Here is a 15,650-nt window from a genome sequence, read left to right on the forward strand (position 1 = left end):
TTTAAACTCTTATTTCCTTAGGGTTCGCCTTCCATATACTTCTATGCTGGTGCGACTTCCGACCATTACAGTTCATCAGTGAGGCACAGGCAGCAATGCACTTGTCCTGTTGCCTTGACTGAGAAAGGTTCTGATCAAAGTGAGCGTAGATTTCAGCCAGCTCCTGGGGTAATATCTCATTGGAGATGAAAGGGCTTGTCCACCAGCACAAACATCCCTCCTACCACCATTGCTTGAAGATGTACCACTGTCTCCTGCTCCACACCATTGCTCAAGATTGAGAGCCATAACTGAGCTGTTGGTAAAGTGCTCACATGATGTAGGATGATTATAACTGTTGCTACTGAGGATCTCAAACTCAGATATAATCCTTAGTGGGGAAGCAAAGAGTTCTACTGAAAAACTGATGTGGTGTTTTTGGTGAGGTGACTAGCTCTTTAGAGGTTCAAACTTCTCCCACGAACAAACAAATGAGCCAGTGAAGCAGCCTAGCAAAATAAACAAACTACTCTGCTATTTACATTAGGAGGATAACTGACAGCAAGTCAGTGTAAAGATGATCACAGTTGGAAAGATGAGAGTTTCAGTTGATGAACCTGCTAGATAATAGCTGCTGCTGGAAATACATCTGGGGAGTATTCCAGACCGATTAAATTAATCAAGCCTTTGGAGAATTTACAACGGGAATACAGAAAGTTTATAAATTGAGATTCTGCAGAAACGTACAGGGAACTAAGAGCCAGGATTTACACTGACTTGCTGTGTAACCTTGGGCAAGTCACATCACCTTCTGTGCCTCCAGTTTCTCTTCTCAACTTTCAACTACCTCTGGTCCAGGGGTAGCAAAGTGTGACCAAGGGGGTACCTCTGTCGCAATTTTCTGTGAATGTGACAGAGCATCAACTCCAGAACACAGCATGAGAAAGTTCAGAGGTAGCAAACTTTTATGGATGATTGATGCCCTTTCACAATTTGTTGTTACTGTGACATCTCCATTGTAAATGTGGACACAACTATAGAAAGGTATTTTTCTAAATATAAAACCTTTATTATTGTAACAAGATATATAAACAAGAACATTTTAATTTTCATTTCAACAATTTTTAAAAACCAAGCATCTGAACATATTCATAGTTAACACATTTTTTCTTTACTGAAATGTACAGTAATGTTACACTTCTCTACTTCTCATTTATATTTCAGCTGTGTTAAAGGAAGAAAACCAAAATACTTCTCTTAACAAAATAATTATAAAATGTACATTTTAGTTAAATATCTGAACTATGCACACTTGTTGCACCTGTACTCTTTCTTCTCATCAGTCAGGTTTTCTTCATTGGTTCCCTCTGGAAGGCAGGGAACATGTGACCACCTCTTACAAGAGTCACACTGGACCTTTGCTACGTAATAGGTGAGAAAATGAAATCACAAAACTAACAACGGTAGAGATAATTTTAATTAAATGGTAAAACTTACAAAATAATATTTCTTGAACATATAATCATTCCTCAGGATACGAAATACTTGCTACTGTGGAATTATTACAAGAATCCTGATCCTTAGGTTATTATGTTGAGTCAATAGACAACTGGCTACATCTTTGGCCATGAGTTTTGTTCTTGTACTGCAAATAATCATATTCTCCTTACTTATCTGCTCCAAGATATGGTGTATGTTTTTCGTACCATTTTGTGTTTTTTACCACCATGCCATTTTTATTTTCTTTTTTGCAAATCACATCATTGCAGTATAAGCAGTAGTCCTCCATGCTGTCTGAAAAAAAAAATCAATCACATTTAGTCAAATGATGGTTGTGACCAAAACTGTAAATAGACATCTTGATTTATCCATTAGTGTCAATTACTCAAAAAATTAATTGGTTTGCAAATACTTTTTCTTTTGGGGGGGTCATATTTTAAATGATATTTGGAGCCCCAGTCTATGTTTCTCCAAATTTTGGTTTACAGCTGGTGGATATAACGATATTAAAATAGATTTAACTGCTTCATCAATAGCAACCATTCACTCCGGCCACATTTTTAACAGTACGTAAAGATATTACTCATACAGATTCCCGATTAAAGAACCAAATCTGTAACATCTTAATACACCTACAATGGGATAACTCTTTGTGATATGACTTTATTCCACCCTTTCTGTTATCTCCCCATATACTATGGATTCACTAAGTATATGTAATAAAGTTATTACCTGACTCTTTCATTAAAATAATTGCTATGTTTCTTCTAAACATACTTAGAGCCTCCTGTGTGATTTCTATAGTACTGATGTCTTTATGCTTATAAATATGTTTCTGCAAACTAATAACCCTTCTGTAGCGAGGAGGCATGGCCCCACTCAGACGTGGATGAGGAGGGAATGTCGTAAGCCACCAGGTGGGCGGGGCCAAGAGGGTCACGGTCCACATGCTGGAAGCAGAGGGGTGGAACGGGAAGGGGAAATATAAAAAAACAGCCCAGCAGCTCAGTTGGGAGGGAGCAACCGGAGGAGACAGACACTTCTTCCCTGCTGCTGGAGTGGAGCACCAAGGAGAATCACTGTTGCCCCAGGGACGAAGGTGAGATTCCAGGGAGCCCTGATGCTCTTAATGTGGAGGAACTGCTACCGCTACCCTTGGGGTGTATCCCAGGGAGTCTGAGGATGACCCCTGGCCACAGGACATCCGAGGGGGAGAGTAGGAAGCAGCCCAGAAGAACCAGGCAATGGTCTGGGGGAGAGCGAGCCTGAAACAAGGTCAGCGTGTTGTGGGTGGGTCTCCACTGACCTACTGGTGGACCACTCTGCCACTGTTAGGGCCCTGGGTTGGGACGCAGTGGAGTTGGGCAGCCTGCGTCCCCCCTGCCACCTCACCCCAGGGGTGGCAGTACTCCACCTCCTTAGGCTCACCCCTACTAGAGCCCCACAGACTGGGCTGGGGCTATAGCTCTGCCTGCAGGCCAGAGCCTTAACTGCTTGTTGCCTCGGCCCGGTGAACAGACTGCTGCAGCTCTGCCTGATTGCTGGTTGCTGCCCCTCCCTGCTTAACATCTGGGCTGACAGCCTGCTACCACTTTCCCCGGCTACAGGCCAGAGCCCAGATTGTGTACTTCCTGCCCTGCGGGAAGGACAGGCCCCTTGAGAACAGTTAATTTCCCCCTCTTTTTCCCAGCTCAGAGAAGGCTTTAGCAGACCCAAAGTGCGAGAAGGCATGCCGCCCCCCACCCCCTGACTCTGATATAGAGAGACGGCCCGCCAGTCTACAACTTATCATTAGAAAAAACATGCATCATTAACAATCAATACTGAACATTTGGCATTGAATACCTTTAGGACAGTGGTTCCCAAACTGGGGTTTGTGAACCCCTGGGGGGTTGCGAAATGTTACAGGGGGTTCTCGGAGGGGGGGGGGAATTTCCTAATGGCGGACAGAGCTGTACCTAGCAACCCTGGAGCCCCTGGACTTCCAAGAGCTAAGCAGATCAAAGCAAGCATCTCTATCACACTGAGGAGATTTAAACTTCAAGACTCCTTATAAGCAATGGAAAGGGAGGTGGATATTTTTTGCTATTTTTAAAATTAAATAGGCAACTAGTGTTGTTTTTAAAGTTATTATGAAGAACAAGTTTAAGCTTTGTTGTAACGTGCATTGTTTGCGTGGACTGCTCAAGCCCTGAATGCTTGTATAGGAGGAACTCTTTGAGTTGGCTTCTTAAATACCTTCCTGCTGTTTCACATCTGATACTCCTTGGTGAAACATAGGAGCCTGGTCTTACAACAGGCTTATTCCAAGTGATACAAGCTACGAAAGTGAGATCTTGGAAGAGTGGTGCCGTTTTCATAATGTAATAAAAATACTGTAATGATAAATAATAAATAATACTAAATAGTGTGTAATAAGTGTGTCATAAAAACAGATTTTCTATTTCCAAGATCACTGCTTTTATAATTTATACTCAGGTAAAGGAGAATTTCCCTGGAAATATTTGTTTTTAGGAGGAGGTTCGCGAGACTTGACATTTTAGTGAAAGGGTCTCACAGGTTGTTAACGTTTGGGAACCGCTGCTTTAGAATTAGTGATCCACAGTTGTGCCCACTACTTTGTCTCTTGTGTTCCACTATTTTGGTTTTCCAATCCACTGTGAGTTTTCCAGTTCCTTGGTTGATGAAAGACCTGAAATTTAAAGGGAGGCCAGTAGCCGAATGTATAAGAGGATTTTGCTTTTTCTTTCAATTTCTGTACGTGTTTTGTAACCCTTTCTTTTTCTACTTCCAATGACAATGTTCATATATATATCCACTTGGTTTCTTATTATGTGTATCTGAGTCTTATGCTTATATATATCACTTGATCTGCTGTGGCCAGTATTGATACTAACACCCTATGACTCATGCAAAATGCTAATATTTTCTGCCCACGTTCAATGAAGTAGTTAGCCAGGCTCAAATTGCACAAGTTCACTCAATGTCCATTATTAAGCACCGTCAGCGCAAGTGTATGCTGTTTCCATTTCTCTTTGTCTCTATCTGGAAGATACCCTCGTTGTTACAGTTTTTTAAAAACAATTTTCACAATAACACTATATGTGAACTCTGAAAGTAAGTGTCTAAAAAATCACCTCTAATTCCTTAGGAATTTGCTTTGATATGTCATCTCATTACCCAAGGGGTCAATTACTAACAATTCTTTGGTTTCCATTCACGTTTTCTGGAAGTGTACATGCATAAACATAGGTTGTTGGTAATATGATAATTTCAAGAATTTTATAATGATTTTTATAAACATTGCATGCAGATAACATTTGTAATGTCTCACTACCACAAGAGAAAATCATATTGTCAATTCCTTGAATACAACAATGCAGCCTGTATTCTTTACATTTACAGTGCCAACAGAATAACACAGTCTTCGCACTAGCATTTTATTTTCTAAACTGCAGTCCTCAGAATTTCAAGGCTTCTATTACAATTCCATTTTCAGGTATTAAAGTTATTAAAACCCCCCAATATAGGAAATTATATCACTGGTACACAGCTGTATTTGAATCTTATGTATAAATTAAGTGCAGACAATCCCAAAGTATACCAATGGAAAACATCTTAGCACAATAACTCAATGATTTGGTGCATTGAAAGGAAACAATAATATATTACTTTGCAGAATTCCACTCTGTGATCATTGAAAAAAGAACTGAAAATGTAGTTATACTTGCTGGTGAAGTAAAGCAGTCAATGTGGATTATATTGTGTTTCCTAGTTTCAGGACATGCTTACTATTACTCATTCCCCAACATAGCATTGTTTTTGCTGTTTAAGACTGCGCTTAACTGCCTTCCTGAAAATGGGATTTGCCCATGCTGGGCATGAAAGCCTGTCAACATTTACCTTCTCCAGTTTCATTCGTCTTGGTCTTCTTGACAGAGGAATCAATCCAGTCACCTTCCATGTTTACAGCTATTTCAATTACCTCATCACCTAGCCATCTTCCTAGCATCAGGTCACGAAATGCAGTGTCATACAGACCCATTTTTCTTACTTTGGTGTCCAGGCTCCGTGTAACCTTGTGGGTTTGTACAAAATTTACTAGAAAAAAAATGTAACGCATATTATATGCATGGTGACACAATTACCTATTCCTCTGTTTGACCATCATGAATTCTGCCATTCTAACATGGAAACTTTTAACATGCTTCACAAATGGAAATATATTAACAAATTGTTTAAAAACAAATATGTGATAAGCAATAGCTTTTGAGAAACCATTCTTTGTCTTCCCCATCCTCCATAAACATGGCATCAACATGGCTTGGATCGCTGCTTGCAACTTCTGCCACTAGACATTCCTCGTCTTCTGCGCCTGTGACTTCCACCTTTATCACTTTGCTGTCATGAGGCTTGTGAGATACATCACCTCCCATTTCTCCTACCTCTTCTGAGGTGACTGTTCTCCCAGTATCACTCACTGCAGTTTCTATTTCCATGTTTTCCTGCAATCTGTTTTCAGCGCCTAATGTTGGAGGCTCTTTAAATAGTTTTAAGTGGGAGATACTGTACATAAATCCTAGAAGTTTTCCCGAGATGGTTGCCAATGTAACTCTTTCCCCCTCAATAGTGGAGACTTTGTATGGTCCACGGTATGTAGGTTGCAGCAGCCCTCCCTTTCTTGTTTTCCTTCTTGCATTCAGTAACATGACACTGTCCCCAACCTTGAATATTATTTTCCCATGTTTACAAGTCTTAGTTTTGGCATCCTCTATTTGTTGTTTTTCTTGTGCTTTAGAAATATTACTAATAGCCAGTTCAATGTCAGCATCATTTCTATAATTCAAATTTATGCTGTACTCTTTGTAGTATTCTTCACCGAGTTCCTCAAAAGTTGGTGACTTTGTAAACAAATGGAGAAGGAGTTGTACTTGCAAAATGAACAATCACAAATAACATATGCACCTGAAAGCTGATGGTTTTTAAAGACACTTACCCTGTAATTATCTGAGACTTGGTCTGGGAATGTTGCTTCAAAGCCATACAGTAGTCAAAAGGGTGACATTTTGGTTGTTATGTTTGGTTTCGATCACAAAGAAAATGTCACCAAGAAATTCATCCCAATCACTCCCAGTGTCATCAACCAACTTCTGCAATGGTCTGTAACAAATGGTGATGGATTATTGAAGGGGCTATCTTTATTGAGACAAATTATATGGAATCCAAAAGGCATAAGGTGAAGGCCATCCTAGTACATTAACATGCACTGCATTCATTGCGAATTAAAGGCCACATTATGTAGCAATGATAAAAATGGATAATGATAAACAATTATCTTTGACTCTCTCTTTATAAGATTTCTTAAGTTTTTAAAGGAAGTGAAAGAGACTTGATATCATGTATATGCAATCCACACAAGGAACATTCCTAATGCTTTGACACTGGAAGGAAGATTAAAAAAAATTCTGAAGAAATTTAGTAGATGTCTCAAAAGTCCAAAATTCATCTTTATGCTTGTCAAGGTGGTATCCAGATTTAATTCCTTTCTCACTTTCTGGCAATGCAGACATCATGAAACCTAGTTTAGATGGAATAATAAGATGACTAAAATTCTTGCATGAAAATATTACTTCAAGGGAAGGGATTGTACATTTTACAGCAAAGGTATAATTATTGTTCTTTGCAATGTAAATGTAAATTTTGCATTTAAAATGTAAATGACATATTGCAGGATTTAGTTTTATTCCAGTACAGACCCAATTGGCGATGGTTTTTGTCATCCGAGGCCAATAGTATCTTGTGCTCAGGGCCATTGTCGGTTTGACTGTTCCTTGATGTCCACCCCATGGACTGTCATGATACCGTTCAAAGAGTTGTAGGGCTTGTTTCATGGTGTGCATGACAACCTTTCTTCCTTTAGCAGAATGGAAAAATTCCATCTCTGATAATCAGAGAAGATGGGGTTGTGATGCTGACATCACCTGCTGCACTTAAGCCATGATCAGATATTTTCAAAGTCATAGATTCATTATATGCATATAAAAGATATCTGAATGCAGAATGGGTCATCCTGCCTTTGGTAAGGTGGGGCGGGATCAATATCTGACTATAAGTAGATGTTGAAAAAAAATAAACTAAAAGTAATTGCTCAGTGACCATAAATGGACTGTTTGTTGGATACACTGGATAACATACTTAGGAAATAGAAATAAATTTTAGGCTTTTCTGGTAATATTTACATTTCATGCACTTTTCTCAGGTAATTGAGAAATACATTGCTCCAGTGCCTACATATGTAGGCAAAGGAGATTTTCCTGGAAATGTGAAGAAAACTGTGATCCTAATCCTGGTCCCAAAGAGGGTAAATTTAACACTCCAAATATTCCCCGTGTTGGAGGATCAGGACCATCATGTACATGGCTGAAGATTCCCTTGTGTTATGTGTCTATATTACACGAGAAAAAGAACCTTCCAAAGAAAAGTTTGCAGCAAATCGACACAGGTTATTATTGCTTTACTCATTCCTTCAGGAGATGTTACGCCTCTTATTTGTGCCTTTAAGAACGGAGCCCTGGGAAGCCCATGCTGAGAGATACTGTCTGCTCAGAGTCTGGCCACCCCCCTCCGATTGGCTCCCTTTGCCCTTTTTTAACCCTTGTAAAACGCAGGCCGCAGAGAGTCTCATGCCGAGTGATGGGAGGGTGAAGGGCAGTGGCGTTGGCAGATGTTACTGAGCCTGCTCAGCTCCTGTGCATGCCGACTGCACCCTAAGTAGCAAATTCCTGCCGTTTGCAGCTGTCGCTGGGCGTGCTCAGACCACTCCAGCAAACCAGGGGTGGAACTGAGCAATGAGTAATTTCCGGCTGCTGGTTCCTGTGTCAGATGCAACAGCCCTTCTCTGTCTCGGCAGTTCCTGTCTCTTTGATGAACCATCTCAAGTGGTGCTGGCAGCATGGAGCGGGCCGAGAGTGAACTGCTAGAGACCCTGGAAGAGCTGGGAGAAGGGGAGCTGCAGAGATTCAAGGACAAACTGAGTGAAATCCAGCCGAAGGAGGGATACCAACATCTCCCCTCTGGGAGCCTAAGAAATGCAGATCCCCTAGCCCTCACGGACCTGCTCCTCCTCTTCTATGGGACGGACGATGGGGCGGAGGTGGCTGCGGAGGTGCTGAGAGCCATCGACCAGGGAGCCCTAGCAGAGAGAATCGAGAGATTCATTCATTCACTGGAATATGGTAAGGAATGAACCAGGGAGACTGGCCCCCAGTCTGTCTCTTTCCCTGAAGCCTCCCTCTTACAGGTGGGATACTAGCTAGAGCTCAAGTATCAGAGGGGTAGCCGTGTTAGTCTGGATCTGTAAAAGCAGCAAAGAATCCTGTGGCACCTTATAGACTAACAGACGTTTTGCAGCATGAGCTTTTGTGGGTGAATACCCACTTCATTGGATGCAAGTAGTGAAAATTTCCAGGGGCAGGTATATATATGCAAGGAAGAAGCAAGCTAGAGATAACGAGGTTAGTTCAATCAGGGAGGATGAGGCCCTGTTCTAGCAGTAGAGGTGTGAAAACCAAGGGAGGAGAAACTGGTTCTGTAGTTGAGCTGTTTGCAGTGCTGTTGTCACCCTGTTGATGCCAGGGCATTAGAGACACAAGGGTGGGTGTAGCAGGGTGACCACTGGCTCTAGCCCTGGAGGGGTTGGAAAAGCCCTGCAGAGGGCTGGGGCTGGGCAAGGTAAAACCCTGGCTGATTGGAGGAAGTGGCTGCAGCTGGGGCCACGCCCCAAACTGAGCGACAGGGCCTTATAAGAAGGCCAGGGAAGCCAGAAGGATCAGTCTCTCTCTGCCTGTAGAGGGAGATGGGCCTGGCTGCAGAGAGCTAGAAACTGGGTACCTGAGTGGAGCAGGGCTGGGGATAGGCTGAGGAGCTCCAGCCTGGAAAGCCCCAGGCTGTGGCCTAGCAGAAGGCAACTGGTCCTGGGGGTTGCAGAGGGCAGCCCAGGAGTAGGCAAAGGCAGCAGATCCAAACCCACCCTTGCCAGTGCTGAGTGGCTGATACTGCAGTCTGCCCCAGAGCATGGGGGCTAGATGATGAGTGGCAGTAGTCATATACTGAGGCAAGATGGGGATAGAGGGTTGGGGTTTCCCCAGGGAAGGGAGACCCATAGTGGAGGGGTTACTGCCAGGGGGCAGCACCCCAGGTAAATGGGGCACTGGGGTCCAGGGCGGGACACGGGGGGCCAGAGGACAGGCGGATCACTGGCCTGCAGAGGGCGCTCTGGAGGCTGCAATGAGCTAATTCCCAGAAGTCACCAGCAGGAGGCGCTGCAGGGGTGAGTCTGCAAGTCCACAGTGGGAGTGAGGTAATATCTTTTATTGGACCAACTTCTGTTGCTGAGAGAGACCAGCTTTTGAGCTGCATGGAGCTGTTCTTCAGCCCACAGCTCTGTGGAGCTTGAAAGCTTGGCTCGCTTAGTTGGCCGCAGAATTTGTCCAATAAAAGATATTAACTCCCCCACCTTGTCTCTGTCATTAGCTAGAGCAATGGTGTGTGTGTGTGTGTGGGGGGGACACCTGCTGCTATACTAGCAGGAGCAGGCTTAAACTGGAGTGGGTATTGCAGGGTGGGACCAAAAGAATAGCCTTCCTGTGCTGCAAACAACCCCAACCAGCAGCTGCTGCCTGGGAACTGCCTTCAGAGCTAGGCGGGGCTGCCAGCAGTGACACAGGAGTAAGGAATTAATTCAGTTAACAAGTAGTTTGGGGGCGGGGGCAAAATTCCGTGACTGGTAATGGGGGGAGTGAGACTGGAAAAGTTTGTGCGCCACTGTGCTAGAGTAACGGCTCCCAAACCTTCCTGGTTTACCTACCACCTTCTCAAAAACTGGTGGACGAAGTGCCACATGCAGATTTCTCCTTTTTCTGAACATTTGAAGTCTTAACAGGTTGAATTAAAGTATCAAGAAATCTCTAGTAAAGTAAGTTTTGATTGTGGCCGGTGGAGTTCTGCCTGGAGAGAGTTAGAAGAGGAGGGAGTTTGGTCAGGAAACTCCAGGGGGACAGTTACAGGGCACACATTTTTGAGCTGATCAGGAATTTTGTTTTTTTTTTTAAATAGGGAAATATCAATTTCACAAAACTGAAATTGGCAGGAGCTGATTGGTTCTGACAACTTTCCTCGGGCAGGTTTGTCAGGTCCAGCCTGGGATTTCTGCACAGAGAGAGAGACCCAGCCCAGAATAGCCAGGTGGTCAAGGCACTCGCCTGAGTCAGGCAGAGCAGGGAGTTGAACATGAGCCTCCCCCTTCCCAGGTGAGTGGCCAGACCAGCTGGCTGTTGGCTACTCTGGGATGGGTTGCTCTCTCTCCCCCGTCCCCCCGGTTTGTGCTGAAACCCCTTGAAATGTCTCAGTTCATTCTGATGCAGAACAGGAAACTCTGGTAACCACAGAAACAGTTTCCAGCCCAGCACTAAGGAAGTTAGATGGAGGGAGGTGATACCGGCTGGAGGGCAGAAAGGGCTCTGGTGTGTGTGTGAGTGGGGGAAGGGCAAGGAGGGCTCAGAGAAGAGAGAGAGAGAGGTGGGAGCATTTGGGCTGGATTTGGGGTCTTTATTGGGGAACAAGGCATTTTGAGCTCCAAATCACCCTTCTTCCAAGACTTCAGGTTTTCAATTCCCCTTAGATTTCCTATCAGCCAGTGAGATCTGCCAGTCCCACTGCTGCCCCTGGCCTCTCTGGAGAGTCTTTCCCACAGATCTGCTCCTACTCTGCTCTCACAATTCCTCCCTCTTGGTTGAGGAGCCCATGGGGCAGTATGAGATTCAAGCAGGCTGCCTCTCTGCCCTCTCTCCTTTAACCTCTCAGTGGGGAAATTGCAATCGTTTTCTCTCTGCTTTGGGGCAAGAAGCTGCAGTGATTTACAGAAGAGTGGAGGGGAGCTAACTCCTGTCCCCACTCCATTTGTATCTCACACACACAAAGGCACCTTAAATTCAATCAATTTAGCACGTGCTAAGTACACCTTGCATTGCCTTGACTAGAACTTCAGCAGGCATTGGTCAGATCGAGCTAGCTAACGTGCTCTAACACACCTTTAATTCCTAGTCAAGACAGGGCTGGTGGGAGGGGAAAGAACAGAACCTCCATCTCAGGGATCCCTAACAAAGAAACCCCCCCTCCCATTCCCAGCTCGGCAATCTCCTGGGCCCTTTCCTGCACAGAACCAGTAAAAGGGACAGGAAAACAAACACACATTCCCCAGCAGATACGTGGCCCTTACATGTTCCTTCTCTGCACATTTTGATTTCTGTAATAGAGCGCTCATCTGGAGCGTGGTGTGCAGTACTGCTCACCCCTTGTCAAGAGGGAGGTTGCAGACTTCGAGGGGCTTCAGAAAAAGGTGATAGGAATGATCAAGGTTCTGGAAGGCTGGACAGGGACTGTTCACCTCACAGAGGTGACTTGTTCACTCTACAAAACAAGGACGGGGATAGAGAAGAGTGATCAGGGGTGTCTGTTCTCCCTCTGTCACATCTGTTACTGCGGGATTCTCACATCTTCCTCTGCAGCATCTGGTCCTTTCCACTCCTAGAGACAGGACACTGGACTGGTAGGACCTAGGCTCTGATCCTGTCTGGCCATTTCTGTGTTCCTAGAGCTTGGCATCTGTTGGTTGACATATGTTTGAGTGATTTGCATGTGCTCATACCACAACAAGTATGTGTGTGCCCAATGCACAGTTTTTGCTGGAGACTTTTTTTCCCCTCACTGGTACCCATCAGGGTGGCACGAATGCCCTCTGGCACCTCACACAACTATGTGCAGGTATAAAGGGCAGTATTGGTTGAGGGTCTGAAGGTCATCCCCCTTCAGACAGCACCATCTACAGATGCTACCCCACTATTTGGCCATTGACTATGTCCATTCTACTCTGCATGGACGTCAATCATGATGGACCATTGGGTCTTACAGGTCCATACAATTGGGCTATGCTATCCCCCTTCTCTCCTCCCCATCTACCTTACCCCCCACCCCATCCCTCTTCAGGGGCCCTTCTCACTAACATCTGCTGCGAAAGGAAGTGAACCATCTTCTCCAGCTTGGTGCTGTGGTATCTGTACCTCTGCAACACAGGGGGAAAGTTTTCCATTTCCACTACTTTCTGACCCAGAAGAAAAATGGAGGATAATGTCCCATTCTCGACCTCAGGAAGCACAACAAATTTGTCCGATCCCAGAGGTTCAAGATGGTCACTCTAGGCACGATTTTTCTGGTGCTGGAAGAAGACTGGTTTTCATCCCTCGATCTACAAGACCAAACTGGGAGGAGAGGTAGATATGCTGGAGGGTAGAGATAGGATACAGAGGGACCTAGACAAATTAGAGGATTGGGCCAAAAGAAATATGATGAGGTTCAACAAGGACAAGTGCAGAGTCCTGCACTTAGGATGGAAGAATCCCATGCACTGCTACAGACTAGGGACTGAGTGGCTAGGCAGAAGTTCTGCAGAAAAGGACCTAGGGGTTACAGTGGACGAGAAGCTGGATATGAGTCAACAGTGTCCTTGTTGCCAAGAAGGCTAATGCCATTTTGGGCAGTATAAGTAGGGACATTATAGCAAATTGAGGGATGTGATCATTCCCCTCTATTTGACATTGGAGAGGCCTCATCTGGAGTACTGTGTCCAGTTTTGAGCCCCACACTACAAGAAGGATGTGGAAAAATTGGAAGGCAACAAAAATGATTAGGGGGTGGGGTGACATGACTCACGAGGAGAGGCTGAGGGAACTGGGCTTGTTTAGTCTGCAGAAGAGAAGAATGAGGGGAGATTTGATAGCTGCTTTCAACTACCTGAAAGGGGGTTCCAAAGAGGATGGATCTAAACTGTTCTCAGTGGTACCAGATGACATAACAAGGAGTAAGTGGGGGGAAGTTCAGGGTGGATATTAGCAAAAACTTTTTCACTAGGAGGGTGGTGAAACACTGGAATGGGTTACCTAGGGAGGTGTTGGAATCTACTTCCTTAGAGGTTTTTAAGGTCAGGCTTGACAAAGCCCTGGCTGGGATGATTTAGTTGAGGATTGGTCCTGCTTTGAGCAGGGGGTTGGACTAGATGACCTCCTGAGGTCCCTTCCAACCCTGATATTCTATGACATGTACTTTCACATTACTGTACATGCCACTCACAGATGATTCCTCCATTTCATGGTAGGCAATGACCACTATCAGTACAGGATTCTCTCCATTGGTCTATCTACTTCACCTAGGGTCTTCTCCAAGACCCTCACAGTTGTCACAGCACACCTTCGGAAACAGGGAAGAATGATTTTTCCGTACCTCAATGATTGTCTCCTCAAAAAGACCTACACAAATTGCTGCCTGCATGGTTTTCCATAAAGACAAAGTTTACCTTCACCTTCACCCAAAATTCCTTACTAAGGTGGTTCCAATTTTCATCAAGCAATTTACTTACCTACTTTCTTTCCAAAGCTCATAAACATAAAAATGAGGAAAAGTTCCACATTTGGATATTGGAAGAGCTTTTGCGTTTTACCTTGATCTAACCAAGCCTCTAAGATCTACCTTGCAACTGTACACTGTGGTTGCAGGTAGAATGAAGGGCAGTCCAGTGTCCTCGCAAAGAATCTCTTCTTCAATTTCCTCTTGCATTTGTTCATGCTACCACATGGCTAATGTGACTCTCCTGAGTAAGGTATTCGCCCAGGCAACCTGGACTCATGCATCTTCTGCAGCCTGTCTCGCTCATGCTTGGACATCTGTAAGGTGGCAGCTTGGTCATTAGTCCATACATTCACTCTCATTATGCCATCTCTCAGCAGTCCAGGGATGAGGCCAGAATTAGTTGTGTGATTCTCCAATCCCTGTTCAAGTAGCCTCCGAGCCACCTCCAGTTTAAACTGCTTGAGAGTCACATGTAGTGGAATAGGCATGTGCAGTCACTTGAGGAAGATGAAATGGTTACTGACTGACTCATACCTGTTGTTCTTGGAGATGTGTTGCCTGTGGCCATTCCACAACCTGCCCTCCTTCCCCTCTCTACACTCATCTCTCCGGGAAGAAGTAACTGAGGGAGTAGGGGGTGGCTCCACCCTTTGTACCCGCACATAGTGGTGTGAGGCCGCAGAGAGTGCTCCTGCTATCCTGACAGGTACCGCTGAGGGAAAGAATCTTTGACAGCTGGGTGCCCATAAACCTACAGTGGAATGGACGTGTGCAACACACCTCCAAGAACAACAGTTATGAGAACATTAGTAACCTTCCATCTTTCTGCCTCTCTCCCTTCATTTCCCTTATTCTGTCTTTCCCTGTGCTATGTTCTCTCACTCCTACCCCATCTTTTCTGTCTCTTTTAGGTGTTGGCAGAGCACAAGTCACTTAGTATCTCGGCATTATCAGATTCTCTCTCCCCATCCCCAGTAATGAATCCCTGATTCCCAGACCTTTGTTCCCATCCAACCTTGATCTTTCCCTCTCTCTGCACTCACCCCTCTATCCCCATCTATTCACCCTACCAAATACCTACACACCAATTCATCAATCCCCCCACATTCCTACTGCCCTCCTCAGCCAAATGTCACACCCATCTCACCCCCAGCACAGACACTGTTCCCAGCGTGTCCCTCTATGTGGTCAGGAGCTGGGGGAGTGACGGTGACTCCTCAATGCATAATCCATCCCCAAACCCTGCTCAGGTCTCTAGCTAAACAGCAGCAAAAGCAACCAAAAAAGGTGAGGGTGAGGGTGGTCCGGGATCCAGAGGAGGTCCCTCTGGGGGGCAAGGATCTTAGACCCCAGACTTGGGGTTCCCTGTGTCTTCATAGCCAGCCCCAAACTGAAACCAAAACCCCTCCAGCAGGCTCTCTCCCCCTCCCTCTCTCCCCATCTTCCTTTGTCCAGTTTCCTGGGAAAAGGTGTCACCTTGCCTCACCTCCTTCTTGGCTCAGGTTACAGGCTCGGGTACCTTCCCTCAATTAAAGTCATCCCCTGCTCTCCCATCCCCCATGCAGACAGTCCCAGTAAAACTAGACGACATTCCCAGGTCAATTCGCCCCACTCCCTACTACGTCACAACCCCCTTAAAAGTGTGCATGTCTGCCTAATTCTTTGTGTGTTTGTGTGTATATGTGTCTCCTCTCTGCTTTGTGCCCACCCCC

General features: G+C 44.9%; 1 protein-coding gene across 1 annotated transcript in view; it reads left to right on the forward strand.

Annotated features, from left to right (window-relative positions):
- The first annotated feature begins 2,491 nt into the window (after positions 1 to 2,491).
- Positions 2,492 to 15,650, forward strand: part of LOC120395011 — a 57,936-nt gene continuing 44,777 nt past the window's right edge. Inside the window, exons 1-3 of the mRNA XM_039519182.1 lie at positions 2,492 to 2,578; positions 7,739 to 7,981; positions 8,390 to 8,714. Of these exons, the coding sequence (XP_039375116.1) occupies positions 8,432 to 8,714 (283 nt within the window). The 5' untranslated portion in view covers positions 2,492 to 2,578; positions 7,739 to 7,981; positions 8,390 to 8,431. The remainder of the gene's footprint in view (positions 2,579 to 7,738; positions 7,982 to 8,389; positions 8,715 to 15,650) is intronic.

Source organism: Mauremys reevesii, unplaced genomic scaffold, assembly GCF_016161935.1.
Source record: "Mauremys reevesii isolate NIE-2019 unplaced genomic scaffold, ASM1616193v1 Contig9, whole genome shotgun sequence".
NCBI lineage: Eukaryota > Metazoa > Chordata > Testudines > Geoemydidae > Mauremys > Mauremys reevesii.